We start from the raw sequence: 27,972 nt of genomic DNA on the forward strand, positions 1-27,972 counted from the left end.
GTTTTTGTATATTACATATATATCTTTTAAAGCAATATATTATTTATTTCAATGGAAATAATACGTTAATTTTAGTTCTTTTACTAGAAATATTACCCATGGGATAACAAATACTAAACGTGCATGTGGGTTTTTTTTTTTCATTTTTTATTAATAAACCAGGCAGGATGTCTCTGCCTTGACTCTTCAGATTGATGGACAAGAAGTCCAATAAGGAATAAACTCATACCCTGAGGACAGGGTAAGTGGGTACCACACAGGGATGAGAGTCCCTACACCCTGGAAGCTGAGGTCAGATGGGAGAGGGTTAACAGACAAACAGCAGGCAGCAGGGAAGTGCTGCCAGGAGGCCTGTGAGCCGGGAAAGCTCTAGGGTGGATCAACTGTACCCACCTGCTTCTCTCTCTCCTCCCCCACCTTCCCCCATCCCCAGGCCCTCAGACTCATGCCCTACAAGTCCAAGCAGCTGGCATCTACCCTCAGGCAAAAGTAAACAAACAAGTCCTTGACAGTTCTCTAAAGCAATTAAGCATTGGTCTGGGCGGTGGCTCACGCCTGTAATCCCAGATCTTTGGGAGGCCGAGACGGGCGGATCACAAGGTCAGGAGGTGGAAACCAGCCTGGCTAACATGGTGAAACCTCGTCTCTACTAAAAATACAAAAAAAATGACCTGGGCTTGGTTGCGGGCGCCTGTAGTCCCAGCTACTTGGGAGGCTGAGGCAGGAGAATGGCGTGAACCTGGAGGTGGAGATTGCAGTGAGCCGAGATCTCGCCACTGCACTCCAGCCTGGGCGACAGAGCAAGACTCCGTCTCAAAAAAAAAAAAAAAAAAAAAAAAAAGAGACAGAAAAAGAAAAAAGAAATTAAGCAATCCATATCGGAGAATCAAAGGCTTTTATTCATCACCTTGGTACACTAAAGTCCTCATTCTGGGCAATCAAGTGACCTCATCCTCCTTGACCCCACACCCAGAGCACCCAGTCAGAATTCTCACTGGGGAGAAGCCACCAAGTCACATAGACCTTCTTTTTAAGATATGACCAGACAACCAAAGATCACCAAGACATTCCCAGGACCAGCGGCCTGAAAAAGAAAGAGCAAAATATATAGGTGAAAAATTAACTATGATGGAAAGAAAGATCATCAGGGAATAGAAGAAAACTTGACTCAAAGAGATTTTTTGTTTTTTGTTTGTTTGTTTCGAGACAAGGTCTCGCTCTCTCACCCAGACTGGAGTGCGTGGTGCAGTCATAGCTCACTGCAGCTCCAACCTCCCAGGCTCAAGCCAGCTTTGCAAAGTGCTAGGACTACAGACATGAGCCACTGTGCCCAGCCGACAAGAAGAGGTTTAAGAAAAAGTTTATAAAACCAGAACAGGTTGATCTAAAAAGAGAATAATCAGAAAACAAGAGGAAGCAATTAGATAGATTAAAAATATGATAGCTGGCCGGGCGCAGTGACTCACACCTGTAATCCTTGCACTTTGGGAGGCCTAGGCAGGTGGATCACCTGAGGTCAGGAATTCGATACCAGCCTGACCAATATGGTGAAACCCCGTTTCCACTAAAAAAAAAAAAAAAAAAAAATTAGCTGGGCGTGGTGGCGGGCACCTGTAATCCCAGCTACCTGGGAGGCTGAGATAGGAGAATATCTTGAACCAAGGAGGCAGAGGTTGCAGTGAGCCAAGATCACACCTTTGCACTCTGGCCTGGGCAACAGAGCGAGACTTCGTCTTAGAAAAAAAAAAACAATGATAGCTGAAATAAAATGTTCAAGGAATCATAAAAGAGGAAATTTCCCAGAACCTAGGGGAAAAAATAAACTGTGAAAGAACGGATGAGAAACAAAAGGACAATTCAAAACTCCACAATTCACTAATGGAGTCCCAGGGAAAGAGAATAAAGACTGGGGTGAACTGCAGTCTGCCATTCACTGCAGTCAAAGACTGCGCTCCAGCCATTTCCCCACCTTTGCATCTTTCACTTCCAGGGCATCTGATGGGAACCTGTTTGGCGGCCACTGTGGGAGCTTAGCTCCTGGATTTACTATCCCACAAAGACTGCGGGATGGTATTTTGAGGAAGGGGAATTGACAGACGGTGGTCAAAAAAATGACAAATGTGCACGACTTTCTTAATGTGGCCTGCTCGCACCAAGGAAGCCAGGGCCATAGCCTGTGTGTGTGGATGCTTGCTGTCTAGGGATAACTCATTTGAGTCATTAAAAGAAATGCTAAAATCAGAGCAGAGTGAGCAGAGCCCTTCAGCTCATCACTGACGACTTGTCTCCAGGGTGACATCAGTTCACCCTCTTTGGGTGTGGTTGTTCAATTGCTTACAATCGCACACAAGTCCCCAGCTCATGTTTCTCCATGTTTGGACAAGAACATCACAACTTTTGCAATCCCTTGGTGTACAGCATAGAGCAGGCATTGTCTTGCATGAGTGCCTGGCTAAACCCAGTCTACATTGATGGTAGATTTCTATCAATTTGAAACAACTGGATTTTCCATCCTAGGAAGTTAAAAATTGGTCTGGTAAGACACAGATTCTAGAGACAGTCTTTAGGTTTCAGCCTAGAGAGGCCATCAATGCCCATAAATCAGAAAGGACAGGGTGAAAAAAAAAACACAAATGAGGATGTACAAGACAAAAGGCTCAGATAAGAAACAAAGTATCTTTGTCAACAACGGGGGTTGTGGGGTGAGAGTAGGGCTGTGATATAGATAGAAGTAGATTAACTAAACAGGGCGTGGTGGATTATTCTGCCTGTAATCCCAGAATTTTGGGAGGCTGAGGTGGGTGGATTACTTGAGCTCAGGAGTTCAAGACCAGCTTGGGCAACATGGCAAACCCCCCACCTTTACAAAAAATACAAAAATTAGCTGGGCATGGTGGCATGTGCCTGTGGTCCCAGCTACTTGGGGGGCTGAGGCGAGAGGATCGTTTGAGCCCCAGAGCCCAAGGCTGCAGTGAGCCATGATTGCACCACTGCACTCCAGCCTGGAGGACAGAGCAAGACCCTGTCTCAAAAAAAAGAAGTAGCAGATTAACTGGAGACCTGGAGACTTTCAAACCTCAAATGAAGAAGCAGAATCCATTAAAGACAGGTTTAGGGAAGTCATTAAGGTTAGAGGTAGAAAGATGAGAACATGGTAAGAATTCTTAGGAAAGGAGACTTTTGAAATAATATTTTGTTCAGGAAGAAGTGGTGACACCAATGAAGAGAGAACACAGTAACTGAAATAAAAGCCAATCAAAATATGAACAAGGGCAGGCGTGGTGACTCATGCCTGTAATCCCAGCACTTTGGGAGGCTCGGGCAGGTGGATTGCTTGAGTCCAGGAGTTCAAGATCAGCCTGGGTAACACAGCGAGACCCCTGTCTCTACAAAAATACAAAAATTAGCCGGGTGTTGTGGCGCACCTGTAGTCCTAGCTATTTAGGAGGCTGATGTGGGAGGACTGCTTAAGCTCAGGAGTTTGAGACTGCAGTAAGCCATGATCACACCACTGCAGTCAGCCTGGGCAACAGACTGAGACCCTATCTCAAAATCCAAAACAAAATATCAACAAAATACTTGAATCCACCATTTGAATCTGGGCCAGGTGCAGTGGCTCATGCCTGTAATCTCAGCATTTTGGGAAGCCAATGTGGGAGGATCGCTTGAGCTCAGGAGTCTGAGGCTGCAGTGGGCTGTGATCATACCACTGCACGCCAGCCTGAGTGACAGAGTGAGACCCTGTCTTAAAAAAAATAAAAATAAAAATAGACCCCAAAATCCCCCAAAATTTGAATCTGAAAAGAAAACCTACAACATATGTAGTGAGAACACCTGCATCAACCAGAAAGGTTACGATGAGCACTTGGCCTTCTGCGCTTGGAAGTAACATTACCAACACAGCTTATGGACAAAAAGGTCTTTATATCCACTGAAATCCTCTATTTTCTAAATAATACCTACGTTGCTTTCCTAGTCAGTTGCAATAATACTAAGCTATTTGAAATGCGTTTTCCTGTTTCTCCTCCACCCAACAAGCTGTCAGTACTTCTGCTCCAAAACAGGAGTCACACTGACCTAGGTTTGTATCCAGGCTCTGTCACGTATGAAGTATGTGACCTGGAGCAACTTTCTTAGCTCTTTGAGCTTTGTTTTCCTGATTTGTAGTGATCGAACACAATCATACATGGAAAGTATTTGGTACCGTGTCCAGAGCAGTGACTACTCCAGAAATGGTCACTCTTTTCTACTGTTTTTACTATTGTTTCTTGTAACCACACTCAAATGTTGGCACACCATAAAAGAATTCATAACTGCTCACATGTGTTCAAGTGATTTTTTTTTTTTCGAGACAGAGTCTGGCTCTGTCGCCCAGGCTGGAGTGCAGTGGCACAATCTTGGCTCACTGCAACTTCTGCCTCCCGAGTTCAGTGCCTCAGCCTCAACCTCCCCAGTAGCTGGGATTATAGGCGCATGCTACCATGCCTGGCTAGTTTTTTTTTTATTTTCAGTAGAGACAGGGTTTTTCTATGTTGGCCAGGCTGGTCTTGAACTCCTGACCTCAAGTGATCTGCCCGCCTTGGCCTCCCAAAATGCTGAAATTACAGGTGTGAGCCACCACGCCCAGCTTCAAATGATTCTTTTAACTTGTAACAAACATGAGTTCTACTTTTTTTTAGGTGTTTTATATTCTTACAACCTCAAAATCCCACTTAAAACTTTGGACCCCGGGTTTCCTGATGAAGAGCAGGGGTGATATTTATCCGTATCCCTAATGGCAAGGGCATGTGTCTCCCAACCGAAATGGGGCACCTGGCAAATTCTGGCAGAGCCATTGCTGTTGCTGGTGATGTGAAATGACAGCAACCAGAGGCCAATAAGTGAGCGGTTTGTTTTGTTGTATTCTCATTGTACTAAAGAGATAAAATTTTCCAAGCAAAAGAAAAGTGAAGCTTAACAGGTCTATCACGGGAGCCTTGGGAGTCTCATTCCCAGATCACATCCCTGGTCAGCCACTGGTTTGTTTTTTTTTTTTTTTGCGACGGAGCCTCGCTCTGTCTCCCAGGCTGGAGTGCAATGGCGTGATCTCTGCTCACTGCAAGCTCCGCCTCCCGGGTTCACACAATCTCCCACCTCAGCCTACCGAGTAGCTGGGACTACAGGTGTCTGCTACCACGCCTGGCTAATTTTGTTTTTGTATTTTTAGTAGAGACGGGGTTTCACCGTGTTAGCCAGGATGGTCTTGATATCTCCTGACCTCATGATCCGCCCACCTTGGCCTCCCAAAGTGCTGGGATTACAGGCATGAGCCACCGCGCCCAGCCTTTTTTTTTTTTGGAGACGGAGTCTTGCTCTGTCACTCAAGCTGGAGTGCAGTGGTGCACTCTCGGCTCACTGCAATCTCTGCCTCCCGGGTTCAAGAAATTCTCCTGCCTCAGCCTCCCACATATCTGGGATTACAGGCGTGTGCCACTACCACCTGGCTAATTTTTGTATTTCTAGTAGAGACAAGTTTTTACCATGTTGGCCAGGCTGGTCAGTTGAATTCCTGACTTCAAGTGATCCACTCGTCTCGGCCTCCCAAAGTTCTGGGATTACAGGCATGGGCCGCCACTCCCGCCTCCTGGTCAGCCACTCTATAGCTGCATAGAAACAGAAAGGGCAGACTCTGGAAACAGCTCGGATACATGGAAAGCAACTTGAAATCACCATCTGCTTCATCTATTGCAAAGAAAAATCTGTCACATATGGGCAATTATCATGGAAACATGAAGCAATTTTCTATGGAGTACTTTCTAGATATGTTAGATATAAAACATCAGAAAGAATACCAAAACTCCAAAGATCACTTGGAGAGCAGATAGATTTGGGCATTAAGACATAACCCCTCCCAGGCCAAGTGCGATGGCTCACGCCTGTAATCCCAGCACTTTGGGCGTTTGAGGCAGGTGGATCACTTGAGGTCAGGAGTTTGAGACCAGACTGGCCAACATGGTGAAACCCCGTCTCTACTGAAAATACAAAAAACTAACTGGGCATGGTGGTGTGCACCTGTAGTCCCAGCTAATTGAGAGGCTGAGGCAGAAGAATCACTAGAATCTGGCAGGCGGAGGTTGCAGTGAGCCGAGATCGTACCATTGCACTCCAGCCTGAGCGACAGAGCAAGACCCTGTCTCAAAAAAAAACAAAAAACAAAATAACCACAACCCCCACTGAAACAACCCCATTCAACGGTTGTTCTCAAAAATGGTCAAGTGATTTAAATAGACGTTTCTATAAAAAGGACACAGAAATAGCCAATAAGCACATGACAAGCTGCTCAGTATCACTAGTCATTAGGGAAATGTAAGTTAAAACCACAATGAAATACCACTTCACACCCATTAGGATGGCTATTACTTACAAAAATAGAAAAGAACAAGTATTGGTGAGGAGGTGGAGAAACTGAGACACTGTGCTTCGCTGATGGGAATGCAAAAATGATGCAACCACTATGGAAAACAGTTTAGTGATTTCTCAAAAAGTGAAACATAGGATTACCACCTGATCCAGCAGTTCCACTCCTAGGTACATAACCGAAAGAATGGAAAACAGGAACTCAAACAAATACTGGTACACCTATGGTCACAGCAGTGTTATTCACAGTAGCTCAAAGGTGGAAACAACCCAAATGTTCAACAGATGAATGGGTAAGCAAAATGTGGAATATATATACGACAGAAAATTATTCAGCCTTATTATTACTCATTCAGAAGGAATGAAATTCTGATACTTGATACAACATGGATGAAGCTTGAAACCATTATGCTAAGTGAAATAAGCCAGATACTGAAAGGCAAATGTTGTTATGATCCCACTTATATGAGGTACCTAGAATAGGCAAATTCATAGAGACGAATAGTAGAATAGAGGTTGCCAGGGGCTGGGGAAGGAGGGAATGAGGAGTTACTGTGTAAGGGGTACAGAGTTTTAGTATGGGATGATGAAAAAGTTCTAGAATTAGATAGTAGTAACTGATACACAGCATTGTGAATGCCCTTAATGTCACTGAAATGGAGAGTTAAAAATGACTAAAGCCAGATACGGTGCTTCATGCTTTTAATCGCAGCACTTTGGGAGGCCAAGGCGGGCAGATGGCTTGAGCCCAGGAGTTCGAGACCAGCCTGGACAATATGGAAAAGCCCTGTCTCTACAAAAAAACACAAAAATTAGCTAGGTGGGGTGGCAAGTGCCTGTTGTCCCAGCTACTTGAGAGGTTGAGGAGGGAGAATTGCCTGAGTCCAGGAAGTTGAGGCTGCAGTGAGCTGTGATCGTTCCACTGCACTCCAGCCTGGGTGACGGAGCAAAATTAGCTCCTGTAATGCGCCCACCACCACGCCTAGCTAATTTTTTGTATTTTTAGTAGAGACCGGGTTTCCCCATGTTGGCCAAGTCTCCAGCTCCTGACCTCAAGTGATCTGCCCACCTCGGCCTCCCACAGTGCTCGGATTACAGGTAGCGTGAGCCACCGTGCCTGGCCAGAAGTGACTTTTTTAATTGACAAAAAAGAAAGAGGCCAGGTGCGGTGGCTCACACCTGTAATGCCTATCTTGGAAAAAAAAAAAAGGAAAAGAAAAAATGGTAAATGTTGTTATATAGATTTTACCACAACCAAAAAAAACGTAACTCCACCTCAACCCACATTCTAAAGTTCTTGGACCATATATAATGCATAAAAATGTTCGATAAGTACATCTGGGAAACAGCTCAGCCTAGGAATGTGATACCATAATAGATAATAAATAATAAAAGGATCTGAAGCAGATTTCTCTTACTGGTAAGGTCAGAAGTGACTTTTTTTTTTTTGGAGACAGTCTCATTCTGTCACCTAGGCTGGAATGCAGTGGCCCGATCTCGGCTCACAGCAACTTCCACCTCCTGGGTTCAAGTGATTCTCACGCCTCAGCCTCCTGCGTAGCTGGGATTACAGGCGCCCACCACCACGCCCAGCTAATTTTTTGTATTTTTAGTAGAGACAGGGTTTCCCCGTGTTGGCCAAGTCTCCAGCTCCTGACCTCAAGTTATCCGCCCACCTCGGCCTCCCACCGTGCTGGGATTACAGGCGGCGTGAGCCACCCTGCCTGGCCAGAAGTGACTTTTTTAATTGACAGAAAAGAAAGCGGCCGGGTGCGGTGGCTCACGCCTGTAATCCCAACACTTTGGGAGGCTGAGGTGGGTGGATCACTTGAGGCCAGGAGTTTGAGACCAGCCTGGCCAACATGGTGAAACCCCATCTCTACTAAAAATACAAAAATTAGCCAGGTGGGTGTGTTTGCGCACACCTGTAATCCCAGCTACTCAGGAGACTGAGGCACGAGAATCACTTGAATCCGGGAGGTGGAGATTGCAGTGAGCCGAGATCGGGCCACTGCACTCCAGCCTGGGTGATGAAGCAAGACTGTCAAAAAAAAAAAAAGAAAAAAAAAAAGAAAAGAAAACAAAAGGGAAAAGGAAGGAAAGGAAAGGCAAAGCAAAGCCAGAGCTTTTTGAGAGCTATGCTGTTAATAAATACACAGTGAATGAAGATTAGTACGGAGATCAAAGCAAAGGCATGGGCTTTATCATGCAGCAGGAAAATTAGTTAGAATCTCAAGTGTTTTTTTATCAACAGCAACTGGTTAAAATCAATATGTAGCCTATTTGCACATTTTAAAACCTTACAGTGAATATGAATATGAGCTAAATAATAAAGGTGGGGTACTCCTACATTCAGCCAAGATAAAGCAGGACTGGATTTACCCTCCTAAGGTAACAAGTAAGGATCTGGACAGGATATAGGAAAGATCAGTGCTCAAGACACTGGACATGGGTGATGCGGACAGTGAGGCATGAGAAGTGAGGAGAAAATGAGGTGAACCCTCTGATGGCCCCAGCATCCAGATAACTAGAGAAAAAGTAGATGTTAAGCAGAGACATGGAACACATTTTTACTTTTAAATTTTTTATTTATTTTTATTGTTTTGAGACACAGTCTCACTCTGTCGCCCAGTCTGGAGAATGGTGGTGCAATCTCGGCTCACTGCAACCTCCACCTCCCAGGTTCAAGCAATTTTCCTGCCTCAGTCTCCCAAGTGGCTGGGACTACAGGCCTGCACCGCTAAAGGTAGTGGCTGCTGTAATCACGCAGGCTGCAGCAGGGGCTACACACTCCGTGGAGCCTGAGGGAGCCCCGCCCCTGGTAAGTTGGAGCCAGGAGCTCCCCGAGTGCAACTGTAGCCACCCAAACCCAGACGTCCTGCCCTATGGAGCAGGCCAGGAGCCCTGCCCCGCCAAACTACAGCTGTGGATCCAAGCCTACCTGTGCTCTTGTGGGGGCGGGGTGTGAGGGGAGCACAGGAACAGGCAAGATCTACCCTCCCAGGCGCAGCGGACCTGTGGCTGCAGACCTGGGCCTCCCACTCTACACAGCAAGCAGGAGCCGGGGGACAAGCGTGAGCCTTCCGAGTTGGCGGGATGGGAGCTCCAGGGTGCAGCTGCGGCTGCCCTCCCAGGTGCAGGACTGGACATCTCTGCAGCCTGCACCCTCCAAGGCCTCCAAGGCCCCAGGAAGGACCCTCCCCCCATCTCTGCAGGCTCAGCGGTGTCTGCTCCCACTGCCTGGCCTCTCTTGGCTCCTGGCGCCTGCTCTCATCTCAGAGCGGGGTTGGGGCCCAGCCCCAGGGCCATGAATGGCAGCGGGAGACAGACAGAGTCCTGGGCAGAAGAGGCAGGTCCCCAGGAAGTCCCCACCTTCAGACCAGGGAGGGCCAGAAGGCTGGGGACTGGGCTGCCAGTCCAATGGACTGGAGTGGGGACTTGTGCTGCCTTTTCCTGCTGGTCTATGGCGGCCCATAACACCCATGGACCAATGGGCACATACTTCCTCCCCTCTGAGGTCCATAAAAGCCCTGGGATCAGCCAGGCAGGGCAGAAGACAGCCAGAGGATGAAGGGGGCAGAGAGACAACAGGATGACCAGCTGCAGAGAGGAGTACCATGTCTGCTGAGAGCTGGAGAGGACGGGACCACCACCTGCAGAGAGGAGCTACCCTCTCTGCTGAGAGTTGCAGTGACTACCTGACCGCAGAGAAGAGGCACCCTCTCCAGGGCCTCCTCTCCACTGAGAACTGCAGACATCTGGGACAACCAGTTGCACAGAGGAGCTACCCTTTCCAGGGCCTCCTTTCTGCTGAGAACTGAACACTTGGTGGATGACCTGCCTATAGACAGGAGCTACCCCCTGCAGGTCTCCTCTCGGCTACTGTAACACTTAATAAAGCTCATTTTCATTTGCTGAGTTGTTGTAATACTTGATAAAGCTCATCTTCATGTTCACCCTTCGCTTTGCTGAACGCAGGACAAGAACTTAGACAATTGGTCACCCTTCACTTGTCTGCTCTTCCTGGACACAGGACAAGAACTCAGGCAAAGGTGCCATGGCCTGCAGAGGTTTCTGGGAAGAATATTGACACCCCAAAGATCCCGGCCATGCTTTAGTAGATGTTGACCAGGCTGTTCTCAAATTCCTGCCCTCAGGTGATCTGCCCACCTCCGCTCCCAAAGTGCTGGATTACAGGTGTGAGCCGCCCACTGGGCCCGCCTGAAAACATTTGTTAAAGTCCGAAGTTGAAATTCTAGAGATGAAACCTAAAACATTTTAGATGAAAAATACACTGGATGGGACTAAAGGCAGGTTAAACACTACAAAGGACAAAGATTAGTGAAGATAAGACACAGTCATAACAATAGAAACTATCCAAAAAAAAAAAGAGGAAAAAAAGAGCAGTGAGCTGTGGGACTTTAAGTGGCCTAATATATGTATAATTGGAATTTCCAAAGGAGAGAGGAGAAAATAATGGCCATGTCATTCCCAAATTTGATGAAAACTATAAATCCAGCCAGGTGCATTGGCTCACATCTGTAATCCTAGCACTCTGGGAGACTGAGGCTGGGGGATCACTTGAGCCCAGGAGTTCAAGACAAGCCTCAGCAACATAGTGAAACCTCATCTCTACAAAAAATTTAACAAATTAGCTAGGCATGGTGGCGTGAACTTGTAGTCCCAGCTACTTGGGAGCCTGAAGCAGGAGAATCGCTTGAGCCCAGGAGGCAGCATGCAGTGAGCCAAGATCGCACCACTGCGCTCCAGTCTGGACAACAGAGCCAGACCCTACAAAAACAAAGAAAATAAAATTAAAGAAGAAAGAAAGGAGAGAGAGACAGAGAGAGAGAGAGAGAGCACAACTATAAATCCACAGATAAAAAGAAGAAGCTCAATGAACCTCAAGCACAAGAAACATCACTCTGTCATCAGGCCTTAGTTAAACGTCATCTTCCCAGACAGACCTTCCCTTACCAGTAAATCCTTAGAATCATTATATCATTATCTTGTTTTTAAAGTGGTTTCCTTTTTTATTGTGTATCCTTACCCAGCTCCACAAGGACGGGGACCTTGTCTGCATCCTCACCACTGAGTTCCCAGGGCCTAGCAAAACACCTGACATTTAGCAGGTGCTCAATACGTACTTCATGAATGAAGAGTAAATGACCTCTTCCATTCGTAAGCTTTAGGAATCAATTCCTATTTCAAAATCCCTCTCAAATTATTAAAACCATTCTTTCTGCATTCCCAACCTTTCCTTCTGCTCCCAGACTAATAAAATGTTATCATTCAACAATATTGGCCAGCCGCAGTGGCTCAAACCTGTAATCCCAGCACTTTGGGAGGCCAAGATGGGTGGATCATCTGAGGTCAAGGGGTTTGAGACTACCCTAACCAACATGGTGAAAACCTGTCTCTACTAAAAATACAAAAATTAACGGGGCGTGGAGGTGCACACCTGTAGTCCCAGCTACTCAGGAGGCTGAGGCAGAAGAATCACTTGAATCCAGGAGGCAAAGGTTGCAGTGAGCTGAGATTGTGCTACTGCACTCCAGCCTGGGCAACAGAGTGAGTGTCCGTCTCAAAAAAAAAAAAAAAACACAAAAACAAAACCCCAAAAAAAGGCCAATATGGTGTTTATTAGCACTAATTCTATCTATCATCTATCTATCTATCTGAGTCAGGGTCACTTTTTAAAAATTGGACATAATTGTACATATTTAAAGATACATAGTGATATTCTGATAATACAGTGTAGAGTGATCAAATCAGGGTAACTAGCACATCCATCATTTCAACCAGTTATCATTTCTTTGTGTTGGGGACATTCAATATCCTCTTTCTAACTATTTGAAACTATATATTAGCCTGGGCAATATTATGAGACTCTGTCTCTACAAACTACTTTTAAAAAATTTAGCCAGTCATGGTGGCACCCACCTGTAGTCCCAGCTACTCGGGAGGCTAAGGTGGGAGGATTGCCTGAGTCCAGGAGTTTTAGGCTGCAGTGAGCCAGGATCGCTCCACTGCACTCCAGCCTGGCCAATACAGTAAGACCCTGTCTCAAAAAAAAAAACAAACTATGTATTATTAACTATAGTCATCCTACAGTGCTATGGAACACTAGAATTTATTCCTTCTCTCCAGCTGCAATTTGTAGCACTAATTCTTTTTGACTAATAGTAAAGTCACTTCATTTCCTGAGGAACGACCTATTAAAAAAACTATCCTTCCTCTCCAGACTGACTCCAGGTAAGGTTCTAGCAACCCCACTGCCTGGCGTAACATCCAGTTCTACCAATCGTGTATTCCTAGCACTCCAATAGACCATCATTTCCATCAATACAGCAGTTTACTAAACAACTGCTCTGGTAAACACTTTATGCTTTATATACATTGTCTAATCTATGAGGAGTTTACAGAGGAGCAAACTGAGATCTAGGAAGGTGATGCGACATACCGAGTCACATCACTAGTAAGTGGCAAAGCCAGAATATAAATCCAAGTCGGTCTGTTTGACTTCAAAATGTTGTTCTTTATGCCACACTAAGATGAAATTTAAACTGTTATGAAATTGTAGCTAAGAATCAAACAGCATACATCTCTCTAGGAGGGTCATAAACTTTTAATCATCTTTTCTGTCTGATAAAATGAAAAAAACCAAATTCTTAATATGTATGTTTGACAACTCAGTCACAGAGCCTCTGCTATCGCCTGAAATAAGAATCAACAACAAATCATCGCCTCGGCCAAAATATTTTCTCTTAAAGCTAGAAACATTTTAAAATCTGAAGTCTTGGAACACAAATTATTTTACAGAAATTCATGTATCAAAGACATGTAATTGAATCAAGAAAAATAAAGTCTCTATATTCTAGGGATTGGCTGAAGCAAAACATATTTCATTGACTTTAAGATGCACTTTCTTTTTTTAATTTTATGTTGTTGTTGTTGTTGTTGTTTTTTTGGAGATGGAGTCTCGCTCTGTCGCCCAGGCTGGAGTGCAGTGGTGCGATCTCAGCTCACTGCAAGCTCCATCTCCCGGGTTCACGCCATTCTCCTGCCTCAGCCTCCCGAGTAGCTGGGACTACAGGCGCCCGCCACCACGCCTGGCTAATTTTTTGTATTTTTAGTAGAGACGGGGTTTCACCATGTTAGCCAGGATGGTCTCCATCTCCTGACCTCGTGATCCACCTGCCTTGGCCTCCCAAAGTGCTAGGATTACAGGCGTGAACCACCGCGCCTGACCCTTTTTTTATTTTTTATCTTAGGTAAAGACAGGGTTTCACCATGTTGCCCAGGCTGGTCTTGAACTCCTGAGCTCAGGAGATCCACCCACCTCAAGTTCCTAAAGGGCTGGGATTACAGGCGTGAACCACCATGTCCGGCCAAGATGCACTTTCTTCCCCCACTTTTTAACATCTCTGAAATTCACGTGCATTATACAATCAATGGTATCTGACACCATCAGCCAGGTAGCAGTTGTGGTATGGTTATCATTGTCTGCACATGAGTGAACTTGGCCACAGCTGTTCATCATCATTAACTCTATGTCTAAATAAGTCTAAAATAATTTTTTTTTTTTTTTTTTTTTTTTTAGAGACAGAGTCTTTCTCTGTCACCCAGGCTGGAGTGCAGTGGTGTGATCACAGCTAACTGCAATGTCAAACTTGAGGGCTGAATCCTCCTGCCTCAGTTTCTTAAGTAGCTGGGTCTATAGGCGTGCATCTGTGCATCTTGTCTGGTTAATTTTTTTTTTTTTTTTTTTTTTGTAGAGAGGCTGTCTCCCTATGTGGCCCAGGCTGGTTTCAAACTTCTTGCCACAAGCAATCCTCCTACCTTGGCCTCCCAAGGTGCTGAGATTACAGGCATGAGCCACCATGCCCAGCCTAAAATAATTTTTAAGTATAAAATTAAAATGTTAAAGGTTAATTGGCTTCCTTATACGTGTTACATGACACAAAAGTGTATTTGACAGCTGATGGTGTCTTAGATCGAATGAGGTTCAATATTTTGTTCAGAGAGACTTTTTTTTTTTGAGACAGAGTCTCGCTGTGTTGCTCAGGCTGGAGTGCAGTGGCATGATCTCGGCTCACTGCAACCTCCGCCTCCTGGGTTCAAGCAATTCTCCTGCCTCAGCCTCCTGAGTAACTGGGATTACAGGCACCCACCACCACGCCCAGCTAATTTTTTTGTATTTTTAGTAGAGACAGGGTTTCACTGTGTTGGCCAGGCTGGTCTCGAACTCCTGACCTCATGATCCACCCACCTAGGCCTCCCAAAGTGCTGGGATTACAAGCGTGAGCCACCGTGCCCAGCCGCAATAAATTTCTTAATGGTTATCTCCTACTGGTCCTCTTTCCTTGGTTGAACCCTGACTAACAATGCTTTACCCTCAACAGATAAAAGCAAAAAGGAAACCCTATAGTAAGATTATGGCATAAAACATTACAATATTTCAAATGGCCATTTTGGGGGGCATCCTGGAGGTTTTTGCACTCCAGAAAATGCCCCACAGTAAGATTCAGATGAGTGAAGGTTTCAACTTTATTTTGCCAGGTGGGGGAAGGACTGGAGAGAAAGGGGTAGTAGAAAAGAACTTACATGATGCCACAGTAAATAATAAAATAGAAGTTGAGGTTCTGGAATTGAGTTCCTTAAAATTACCAGTTGGAGATAAATATAATAGAGAATAGAAAAACAATAGAGAGAATCAATGAAACCATAAATTGGGTCTTTGAAACGATCAACAAAATTAACAAACATTTAGCTAGACTAAGGAAAAAGAAGAGGCAAATGACTAAAGTCAGAAGTGAAAGTGAGGACATTACTACTGACCATACGGAAACACAAAGGATTATAAGAAAAGACTATGCACAATTGTATGCCAACAAATTAAATAACCTAGATGAAACAGACAAATTCCTAGAAACACGCAAACTACCTAAATGACTCAAGAAGAAATAGAAAATCTCAACAGACACATAACAAGAGATTGACTCAGTAATCAAAAACCTTTCAACAAAGGAAAGTCCAGAACCAGATGGTTTCACTGATGAATTCTATAAAACATTTAAAGAATTTTTCTCTTTTTTTTTTTTTTTTTTTGAGACGGAGTCTCTCTCTGTTGCCTACGCTGGAGTGCAGTGGCATGATCTTGGCTCACTGCAACCTCTGCCTCCTGGGTTCAAGCGATTTTCCTGCCCCAGCCTCCCAAGTAGCTGGGATTACAAGTGCGCACCACCACGCCTGACTAATTTTTGTATTTTTAGTAGAGATGGGGTTTTGCCATGTTGGCCAGGCTGGTCTCAAACTCCTGACCTCAGGTGATCCCCCTGCCTCAGCTTCCCAAAGTGCTAGGATTACAGGCGTGAGCCACTGCGCCCGGCCTAAGGAATTTTAATATCAAATACTTCTACAAAACAGAACAGGAGGCAACACATACTAACTCATTCTATGAGGCCAGCATTACCCTGATACAGACAGACAAAGACATCACGAGAAAAGAAAATTAAGCTGGGCACAGTGGCTCATGCCTATAAGCCCAACACTCTGGGAGGCCAAGGCGGTAGGATCACTTGAGCTCAGGAGTTTGAGACCAGCCTGGGAAACACAGTGAGACCTCATCTCTACAAAAAATTTTTTAAAATTCGCTGGGTGTGGTGGTGTGTGCCTGTAATCCCAGCTACTCAGGAAGCCTGAGGCCAGAGAACTGCTTGAGCCCAGGAAATTGAGGCTGCAGTGAGCTGTGATCATGCCACTGCATGCCAATCTGGGTGAGAGAGCAAGACCTTGTCTCAAAAAAAAAAAAAAAAAAAGAAAGAAAAAGAAAATTACAATAAACATTAGCAAGATGGCAGAAAAGGAGAATGCTGACTTTATCTCCTCTCACAGACACACCAAATAAACATCTACGCACAAATTAAATCCCTCTGAGAGAATGCCAAAAACTAGTTGAAAGACTCTAACACACTGAGCAACTGAGAAAATATTCACATCAAAACAGGTAGTAAAAGCTGAGACACCTTTGTGCACAAACCTCACAACAGGGACAGCACTTTACAAACAGGAAGCATCACCCAACTCCCAGCTTCTCCCTCAGGAATGAAGGGTTTGTTTGTGAGCTCATCTAGCTTGTAGAGTTAAAGGGCACTTCCAGTGGCTGTAGCCCACCCAGGATCAGTCCAGAGAGAATAAGCAAAGAGGCCCAGCTCCAAGTATCTCTCTGAAAGAGGTCTGTCTGCATACTTTTCCAGCTACTGCCTGAGGGTCGGGCTTCCGGCTAGCCTGTATCTGGGAGCAAACAGAGCAGATAAACAATAAACCTGTGAAAGGCTCTAGGGAAGAATGGGCACTTCCTGCACCTTCTCCCCCAGCTCAACTGAGTGATAAATCCAGGTCTGCAGATTTCCTGGAAAAAGTATATGTATGCATCAAGTGCCCCACTTTTAACAGTTCCCATATGAGGAATTGATTGCTAAATCACCTAGCTCTGGGAGTTGATAGGGCTCTGTATTCTGGAGTCTCCCCAGAACACAGAAGACAAAAAAAAGCTGGTTGCTAAATGGGTGCACATCCAGTGGATTCCTTTGAAATTCAGAATGTGCAGACTGCATAAAAGTGCAGGCATTTGCCACAGATCCTCTTCCAGGCTTAGGACAGAGTGAGTGGGAGATAAACTCTAGCTCCCAGCTTCTCCCTGAGGTAGAAGGAATTGGAACATAAATCTAGCACTCCGACTTTTCAAGCTGCATGTCAAGGGATTGGCTTCTATCTCACATATCTTGGGGCACTGACAGAACTTGGCACACCCTAGTATCCAAAGGGCCATGAAGAACAAAGCAATTTGGACAAGCAAAAAGATGTGAGAGGCATCTAGAATTAGAATATCTGGTAGGGCTGGTTGGTGAGGTCCATCTCCCAGATGAGGCCAGTGTGACAAGACTAGAAGAGGTGGCTGTCTTACCTACTGTGCAAAAACCAACACAGAAAGTCAAGAAAAATGAAGAAACAGGGAAATATGTTATAAATAGAACAAGATAAATCTCCAGAAACAGAACCTAGGGAAATAAAGATATGTGATTTACCTGATAGGGAATGTGAAATAGGTCATAAAGACGTTCACCAAGATTAAGAGAGTAATTCTTGAACTGAAAATTTCAACAGAAATAGGAAATATTTAAAATTATCAAGCAGAAATCACAGAGCTGAAGAATAACTGAACTGAAAAATTCAATAGAGTTCAACAGCAGACTAGATCAAGAAGACAGGATCAGTGAACTAGAAAAGAAGTCAATCACAATTACACAATCTGAGAAGTAAAAACAGAATAAAAGAGTAAAGATAGCTTAAAAGACTTATTGGAAACCATTAACTAGAACAATCTATGCATTACTGGAGTACTAGGAGGAGAGAGAGAGAAAGAGATGGCTGAAAACTTCCCAAGACTGGGGAAGAAAAGAGAAATGTGGATCCGGGAAGCCCAAAGGATGCCAAATAAGAAGAATCCAAAGAGATCTACACAGAGACATATTATAATCAAACTAACAAAAGGTAAAGACAAAGAATTTTGAAGCAGCAAGAGAAAGGCAGCTTGGTACATACAAGGAAATCCACATTAGACTAACAGAGTTTTCAGCAGAAACCTTGCAGGACAGAAGGGAGTGGAACAGTACATTCAAAGTACTCAAGGAAGAAAACTGCCAACCAAAAATATTATGCCCATCAAAACTATCCTTAAAAAACAAGGGGCTGGGCCAGGTGGGGTGGCTCCTGCCTGTAATCCCAGCACTTTGGGAGGCTGAGGCAGGCGGGTCACCTGAGGTCAGGAGTTCCAGACCAGCCTAGCCAACATGGTGAAACCCCATCTCTATTAAAAATACAAAAATTAGCTGAGCGTGGTGGCAGGTGCCTGTAATCCCAGCTACTTGGGAGGCTGAGGCAGGAGAATTATTTGAACTCAGGAGGCGGAGGTTGCAGTGACCTGAGATCACACCATTACACTTCAGCAAGAGTGAGACTCCAAAAAAAAAAAAAAAAAAAAGAGGGGCCATAAAGACTTACTCAGACAAACAAAAACTGAGGGAGTTTATCACCACTAGACCTGTCTGACAAGAAATAAGAAATGATATGGGGAGTCCTTCAAGCTGAAAGAATGCTGAACAACAACAGGAAAGCAAAACAAAGCATAAAACTCATTGGCAGATGTAAACATACAGGCAAAAAATCTTTTATTATTCCAACCGTGGTGAGTAAATAGACTGCAATCTTACTATAAAAGTTTAGGCCAGGCACGGTGGCTCACACCTATAATCCCAGCACTTTGGGAGGCTGAGGTGAGCAGATCACTTGAGGTCAGGAGTTCGAGACCAGCCTGGCCGACATGGCAAAACCCCATCTCTACTAAAAAAAAAATACAAAAATTAGCTGAGTGTGGTAGTGCACACCTGTAATCCCCCAGCTACTTGGGAAGCTGAGGCAGGAGAATCACTTGAATGTGGGAGGTGAGGTTGCAGTGAGCCAAGATCAGGCCACTAGCCTGGGTGACAGAGCAAGACCCTGTCTCTTAAAAAGCAAAAAAAAAAAAAAAATCGTTTGAAGTATTAGGCTGGGCTCGGTGGCTCACACGTGTAATCCCAGCACTTGGGAAACTGAGGCGGGCGGATCACCTTAAGTCAACATGGCAAAACCCCGTCTTTACTAAAATTACAAAAAAATTAGCCAGGCATGGTGGCAGGCACTTGTAGTCCCAGCTACTTGGGAGGCTGAGGCAGGAGAATCTCCTGAACCAGGAGGCGGAGGTTGCAGTGAGCCAAAATTGTGACATTGCACTCCAGCCTGGGCAACAAGTAAAACTCTATCCCAGAAAAAAAAAAAAAAAGGTTAAAGTATTAAAAACAACTAATACTAAAATATGTTAATGGATACATAATACAAATAGTAGACAATTGTGACATCAATAGCATAATGTGGGAAGAGAAGAGAGAAAAGCATTCTTGCATGCAAGGGAAGTTATCAGCTTAAAGTAGACTGTGAGAACTATATTCTGTGTAAGCCCCTTGATAACCACAAAGAAAAAGGGAATCAAAACCTAGCAATGTAAAAAAAAAAAAAAAAAAAAGAAACAAAATGACAGCAAGAAAAAAAAAGAGGAATAAAATAACCACAAGACAAATAAAACAATTAACAAAATGGCAAGAATAAATCCTTCCTTATCAAAAATTACTTTAAATTTGAATGGAATAAATGCATTAAAATCATGCTGAAGAGGTATCTGCACTCCCATGTTTATTGCAACATTATTCGCAATAGCTAGATATGAATTCAACCTAAATATTCATCAACAGATGAATGGATAAAGAAAATATGATATATACAACAATAGAATATTATTCAGCCTTTAAAAAGAAGAAAATCCTGTTATTCGTGATACTGTGGATGAACCTGGAGGACATCATGCTAAGTAAAATAAGGCAGGCACAGAAAGACAAATGCCACATGATCTTACTTATATGTGGAATCTAAAAAATGTCAAACTCATAGAACTAGAGTAGAAAGGTGGTTACCAGAGACTGGGGGTTGGAAGAAGGAGAGAACAAGGAATCAGAGTATCAGATAAATGATCTAAGAGTACAAAGTTTCCATTAGGATGAAATAAATACATAAGATCTAACACACAGTAGGGTAACTATAATCAATGATAATGCATTATGTATTTCAAAATAGCTAAGAATAAATTTTAAAAGTCTTACAACAAAAAAAAATGAGGTGCTAGGTATGTTAATTAGCTTAATTATTCCACATTATATAATACATCAAACCATTACATTGTGCCCCATTCATGTATCCAATTATAGTTTGTCAAATAAAAATATTTTTAAAAACAAAAAAATGTAAATGGAATAAACTCCACAAAAGAAAGATGTAGAGTGCCTGAACAGATTTAAAATTTATATGCTGTCTACAAGAAACTCATTTAGATTCAAGGACACACAAAGGCTGAAAGTAAAGGGATGAAAAAAGATATTGCATGCAAATGTTAACCCAAAAAAGGTAGAAGTGGCTATAACTCATATCCAACAAGGCAGACTTTGTCAAAAACTGTCACTAGACACAAAGAAGGTCATTTAACAAAAAATGGGTCAACAAGATATAACAATTAGAAATATATATACACCAAACAAAAGCACCTAACAAAGCAAATATTGACAGATCTAAAAGTACAAATTGACAGCAATAGTAGTAGACTTCAACACTCCACTTTCAGTAACAGACAGAACGTACAGACAGAAAATCAGTAAGGAGTGAACTTGAACACTATAACAAATGGACTTAACAGACATAAATAGAACTTTTCACTCAACAGAATACACATTCTGCTTTTCTTCCTCCTCCTCCTCCTCCTCCCCCTTCCCCTCCCCCTCCCCCTCCTCCTCCTCCTCATTCTTATTCTTATTCTTCTTTTCTAAGATACAGGATTTCAATCTGCCACCCAGGCTGGACTGCAGTGGTGTGATCAGAGCTCAGTGTAATCTTGAACTGGCCTCAAGCGATCCTGTCCCTTCAACCTCACAGTGCTGGGACTACAGGTGTGAGCCACCAAGCCTAGCCTACACATTCTTAAGCACACACAAAACATTCTCCCAGATATATTGATCACGTTAGGCCACAAGTCTTAACAAATTTAAGGTCAAAATCATATCAAGTATGTTTTCCAACTACATGGAGTGAAATTAGAAATCTGTAACAGCACACACACAAAAAAGGAACATTCACAAATACGTGAAAACTAAATAACATAGTCTTAAACAGCCACTGGACTAAAAAGAAAGTAAGAAAATGGACCTCACCCTCTGCCTAACACCGCCCACCCAGCTCCGCCCACCCAGCTCCGCCCAGCCAGCCAGCTCCGCCCACCCTGCTACCGCAATGAGCTGCTGCTCCCGAAAGGCCCCGCCAGCTCCGTCTACGCGCTCAGCCCCTTCCTCGCCTCGGGAGGGTGAGCGGGCCAGCTGCACACCAAGGGCCAGCCGCTCCGGGAGGTGCGCGCGCTCGGGGTCCCCTGCATCCCCCGCACCCAAGTGGATTCGTGGCTGGTGCACAGCGTGGCAGCTGGGGATGCAGACTTGGTTCACGGGCTGCTCGGCGCCACCGCCACGTTGGCCAGAGGAGTCGGCGCCAGCCAGGCTGCGCAGTGGGGGCGGCGGGGATCCCCAAGCAGCTCGGAGTAGCCCCTGGGCCGGCGGGGAAGAACGAGGAAAATGAGGCACTAAGAAAAGAGCATGAAGCTGGGGCTCCCAGTTCCCAGCACGAGGAAAATGTGTCAACCCAGAAGAACTCATTACAAAGCAGAACAATGAAGATGAAAACAAAGAGCAGATAAACCTGACTGGGAGGCAGAAGAGACCAGTGAACCTAGAAATGAGACATCTGAATGGGACAGATACTTCTCTCTGGAAGATTGTTGTTTTCATCATAGCCTGAAAATTCACTGGAGGGATCTCATCGGGAGATATTCCTCCTCTTCCAGGCAGTATCAATGATGGCATGAATTTCTTCAGCACATTATAATGGAGACTTTAGCCAGGCTGTAAGTCACGATGTCAATATTCATGAGGCCATGTTACTGTGTCCCAACAATACATTTAGAAGAGATCCAGTAGGAAGCACTTCACGGGCACAAGAACTATTTCTACAGTTACATTCACCAATCCTGGGCAAACCCTTCCTAGAACTAATTTGACAGGATCTCTTCCACATGTTGACAATCAGATGAGGAATCTAAAAAGCCAAGACCTACTATATGACCTTCCTGTAAATATATTTGATAAACTTAATGTCATTAGCCACAGACAATGACTTTGATCCAGTGGATGTTTCTCGGCTTTTTGACGAACCAGATTCTGATTCTGGCCTTTCTTTAGACTCGTCACAATAGCACCTCTATCACCAAGTCTAATTCTTCTCACTCTGTGAAGGTGCTATAGGGTTTTAGTATAGTCTCGTTCCCATCATGACTTAGAAGGTTCTGTAGGAGGCTGCTACCCAGAACCCAGTATGTTTTGTCACATGGATCATAGTAGTGATTATGGTTTCCATGGGGATCTTGCATTTCAAGACATATTTTATAACCACACTTACCACTTACAGCCAAGTGCACCAGAATCTACTTCGGAATCTTTTTCAGGCCTGGAAAGTCACAGAAAATAAGGAGTAGGTACCTCAGTGACTGATAGAAACTTGAGCTGTGATGAATGACATGCTAAAGCTTTGCATATCCCTTTTTCTGTAGATGAAATTGTCCACGTGCCTGTTTTTTGTTTTTTTGAGACCGAGTCTTGCTCTGTTGCCCAAGCTGGAGTGCAGTGGTGTGATGTCATCTCACTGCAACCTTTACCTCCTGGGTTCAAGCAATTCTTCTGCCTCAGCCTCCCAAGTAGCTGAGATTCCAAGCACCCGCCACCACGCCTGGCTAATTTTTGTATTTTTAGTAGAGACGGGTTTTCACCATGTTGGCCAGGCTGGTCTCGAACTCCTGACCTCAGGTGATCTGCTCAGCTCGGCCTCCCAAAGTGCTGGGATTATAGGCATGAGCCACTGTGCCCAGCCCACCTGTTGATTCTTTCAGTAGCACATTAAATAGGTACTATCTGACAGACCTACAAGTCTTGCTCATCTGTGATATCAGATGAAGAGGGAAAAATAAAGTTGCTGCTCAGAACTGTTACAAATGCAAATTAGACATAATTTTGAATCTAGAGGATGATGTATGTAAATTGCAAGCAAAGAAGGAAACTCTTGAGAGTGAGCCCAATGTAATAAAGCTATTAACATAATGAAACAGAAACTGCATGACATTTGTGATGTTTTTAGATTAATAAGAGATGACCAAGGTAGGCCAGTCAATCCAAACCAGTATACTCTTCAATATAGCTGTGATGGAAGAAGAGCAAACCCTCAGGTAAGAAAGAAGCTGTAGCAGGAAATATAAGTTGAAAGAAAATAAAATTAAAAAAAGAGCAAACACAGGAGATCTAATTATTTTAAGATATATTTCAGTTTTTTATGATTTAAAATGCAAAATAGCCTTATTTTCATTTAGTTTGTCAGCAATGAAGCAGTGGGCTTTTCAAACACTATTTTAGTTTAATCTTTATATTTAGCTTATAAATTTTTCTATATGGAAATAAATTTTATATGCGAATTTTAAAAAAAGAAAATTTAAAAATATCTCAAGCTGGGAATGGTGGTACACACCTGTAGTCTCAGCCACTTGGAAGGCTGAGATGGGAGGATTGTTAGTTTGAGCTCCGCCTGGGCAAAACAGCAAGACCCTGTGTATATAAATACATACATATACATACATACATACATACATATACATACATACATACATACATACACACAAATGAAGACAAAAATACTACATATCAAAACTTAAGGGATGTAGCAAAAGCACTACTAAAAGGGAATTTTATAGTGATAAATGCCTGCATTATAAAAGAAGAAAGATCCCAAATAACCTCAGTTTACCCCTCAAGGTACTAGAAAAAGAACAAACTAAACCCAAAGTTAACAGAAGGAAGGAAATAATAAAGATCAGGACAGAAATAAATCAAAGAGAGAATAGAAAAACTGCAGAAAATCAACAAAATCAAGTTGGTTTTTCAAAAAATATAAAAGTTGAGAAAACTTTAGCTACACTAAGAAAAAAAAGAAGACTCAAAATCAGAAATGAAAGCGGAGACATTACAACTGATGTCACAGAAATAAAAAGGACCATAAGGGACTATTATGAACAATTATATGCCAACAAATTGGATAACCTAGAGAAAATGGGTGTTTCTAGAAACATAGAACCTACAAAGATTGAATCAAGACTAGAAAACCTGAACATACCAATCACAAATAAAAATATTAAAGTTGTAATAAAACACTTTTCATCAAAGAAAAGCCCAGGACCAGATGGCTTCATGGTTGAATTCTACCAAATATTAAAATAATTAATACTAACCAGGTGCAGTGGCTCATGCCTGTAATCCTAGCACTTTGGGAGGCTGAGGCAGGCAGATCACCTGAGGTCAGCAGTTTAAGACCAGCCTGCCCAACATGGTGAAACTCCATCTCTTCTAAAAATACAAAAATTAGCCAGGCGTGGTGGCAGACGCCTGTAATTACAACTACTCAGGAGGCCAAGGCAGGAGAATCACTTGAACCCAGGAGGCGGAGGTTGCATGAGCCAAGATCACGCCACTGCATTCCAGCCTGGGCAACAAGAGCAAAACTCTTGTCTCAGAAAACAAAAAAAGAATTTATACCAATCCTTCTTAAACTCTGCCAAAAAGTAGAAGTTCTGAACTCACTTTGAGGGCAGCATCACCCTAATACTAAAGTCAGACATCGCAATGACATAACATCCTTTTATGATAAAAGAACTCTCAACAAAATAAATATAAAAGACAAATTCCTCAACGTAATAAAGGCAATTTATGAACAGCCTACATTCTCAGCTAATATCATTAATGGGGAAAAAACTGAAAGCTTTTCCTTTAAGATCTGTGTAAGGCAAGGATGCCCACTCAATACTTCCACTGAACATAGCACTAAAGATACTAGCAAGAGCAATCAGGCAAGAAAAATAAATAAAAGGCATCATATCAGAAAGAAAGAAGTACAATTATCCATTTGTAGATGACATGATCCTCAATATAGATAACCCTAACAACTTCATAGAAAAATTATTAGAATAAATGAATTAATAAGTTGTAAGATACAAAATCAAAATACAAATATCAGTTGCATTTCTTTACACCAATAACAATCTATCCAAGAAAAAAATCACATTTACAATAGCATGAAAATAATAAAATACTTAGACTTTTTTTTTTTTTTTGAGATGGAGTTTCGCTCTGTTGCCCAGGCTGGAGTGCAGTGGCGCAATCTCGGCTCACTGCAACCTCCACCTGCCAGGTTCAAGCAATTCTCTGCCTCAGCCTCCCAAGTAGCTGGGATTACAGGCACCCACCACCATACCCGGATAATTTTTGTATTTTTAGTAGAGATGGGGTTTCATCATCTTGGCCAGGCTGGTCTTGAATTCCTGACCTCGTGATCCACCTGCTTCGGACTCCCAGAGTGCTGGGATTACAGGCGTGAGCCATCACACCCAGCCCAGAAATAATTTTAACTAATAAAGATCTGTACCCTGAAAACTACAAAACATTGATGAAAGAAACCGAAGACACAAAAAAGGAAAGATATCCCATGTTCATAGATTTGAAGAATACTATTTAAACTACCCATATTACCCAAAATGATACAGATTCAACCCAACCCCTATCAAAATTCCAATGACATTCTTCACAGAAAAAAAAAAAAACTCTTAAAAAAACACAAAAGACCCCAAATAGCAAAAACAATCTTGAGAAAGGAAAACAAAGTTGGAGGTATCACAATTCATGATTTCAAATTATATTACAAAGCTAATCAAAACAGTATGGTACTAGCATAAAAACAGACACATACACCAATGGAAAAGAATAGCAAGTCCAGAAACAAACCCAATCATATATGTTCAACTAATTTTCGACAAGGCCACCAAGAAGACACAATGGAAAAAGGATAGTATCATCAACAAATGGTGTTGGGAAAACAGGCTATCCATATGCAAAAGAACTAGACTGGACCCTTACCTTACACCATATACAAAAAATCAACTCAAAATGGATTAAAAAACCTAAACCTAAGACCAGAAATCATAAAATTACTAGAAGAAAACAGGTAACAAGCTAGAAAAACTCCTTGATATTGGCATTGGCTATGATTTTTGACTATTACACCAAAAGCACAGGCAACAAAAGCAGAAACAAACAAGTGAGACTACATCAAACTAAAAAGCTTCTACACAGCAAAGGAAACAATCAAGAGTGAAGAGATAATCTGTTGAATGGGAGGAAATATTTGCAAAACATACATCTAAGGAGTTGATATCCAAAATACATAAGTAATTCAAACAACTCAATAGCAAGAAAATAACCCAATTTAAAAATGGGCAAGGGATGTGAATAGACATTTCTTAAAAAGAAGACATACAAATGGTGTACACATATATGAAAAAGTGCTCAGCATCACTAATCATCAGGGAAATGTAAATCAAAACCATAATATCAGCTCACACCTGTCAGAATGGCTATTATTAAAAAGACAAAAAATAACAAGTGTTGGTCAGGATGTGGAGAAACAGAAAATCCTGTACACTGATGGTGGGAATGTAAACTGGTACAGCCATTACAGAAAATGGTATGGAGGTTCATCAAAAAACTAAAAATAGAACTACCTTATGATCCAGCAATCCCATTTTTGGGTATATATCCAAGGAAATGAAGTCAGTACGTTGTACGTTGAAGAGATATCTGCACTCCCATTTTCATTGTAGCATTATTCACAATAGTCAAGATATAAAATCAATGTAAGTGTTCAACAGATGAATGGATAAAGAAAATGTAGCATAGACCGGGCACAGTGGCTCATGCCTGTAATCCCAGCACTTTGGAAGGCCAAGGTGGGCAGATCACAAGGTCAGGAGATCAAGACTATACTGGCTAACACGGTGAAACCCCGTCTCAATTAAAAAATACAAAAAAATTAGCCGGGCATGGTGGCGGGCGCCTGTAGTCCCAGCTACTCGGGAGGCTGAGGCAGGAGAATGGTGTGAACCTGGGAGGCAGAGCTTGCAGTGAGCCAAGATCACGCCACTGCATTCTAGCCTGGGTGACACAGCGAGACTCCATCTCAAAAAAAAAAAAAAAAGAAAATGTAGTATATACACACAGTAGAATACTCTTCAGCCATTAAAAAGGAAATCCTACCATTTATGACAATATGGATGAACCTGGTGAATATTAAGTGAAATAAGCCAGGCACAAAAAAACAAGTATTGTATAACCTCACTTACATGTGGAATCTAAAAAAGTCAAACTCATAGAAACAGAGAGTAGAATGGTGGTTACCAGTGGTGAGGGAGGGGAGCTAGGGAGATGCTGGTCAAATGAAACAAACTTTCAGTTAGGAGGCATAAGTTCAAGAGATCAATATACAGCATAACGACTATAGTTAATAATATATTGTATACTTGAAAATTGCCAAGAGAATTGTTCCAGCCACAAAAAAATGGTAAGTATACATGATAATGCATATGTTCATTATCTTTACTTTAGACATCCTACAATGTGAACATACATATTGAAACATCATGCTGTATACAATATACGATTTTGTTAACTGAAATAATTTATTAAAATAAAATAAATGAACAGAGGTTCTGAGATCTGTGAGATAATACCAAAGAGTCTAACATTTGCATCACTGGAGCCTAAGAGGGAGGAGAAAGTAGAGCAGAAAATATCTGAATGGTTTAAAACTTTACATAATTTGATGAAAGGCATAATCTTACAAATTTAAGCTCAACAAATCCCAAAGAGAATAAATTCAAACACCCAGGCACATCATAATCAAACCAATAAAAACCAAAGACAAAGATTCCTGAAAATACTCAGAGAAAAATAACATGTTTCA

At 42.8% G+C, this 27,972-nt stretch overlaps 1 protein-coding gene and 1 pseudogene across 1 annotated transcript in view; one reads left to right on the forward strand and one right to left on the reverse strand.

The window, feature by feature from the left end:
- Positions 1-878: 878 nt before the first annotated feature.
- Positions 879-27,972, reverse strand: part of C18H16orf87 (chromosome 18 C16orf87 homolog) — a 72,701-nt gene continuing 45,607 nt past the window's right edge. Inside the window, exons 4-5 of the mRNA XM_054533849.2 lie at positions 5,520-5,642; positions 879-1,084 (exon numbers count right to left, since the gene is read on the reverse strand). Coding sequence (XP_054389824.1) covers positions 1,014-1,084; positions 5,520-5,642 — 194 coding nt within the window. The 3' untranslated portion in view covers positions 879-1,013. The remainder of the gene's footprint in view (positions 1,085-5,519; positions 5,643-27,972) is intronic.
- Positions 9,282-23,245, forward strand: LOC100450499 (nuclear factor erythroid 2-related factor 3-like; annotated as a pseudogene).

This window comes from Pongo abelii, chromosome 18 (assembly GCF_028885655.2).
Source record: "Pongo abelii isolate AG06213 chromosome 18, NHGRI_mPonAbe1-v2.0_pri, whole genome shotgun sequence".
Classification (NCBI taxonomy): domain Eukaryota; kingdom Metazoa; phylum Chordata; class Mammalia; order Primates; family Hominidae; genus Pongo; species Pongo abelii.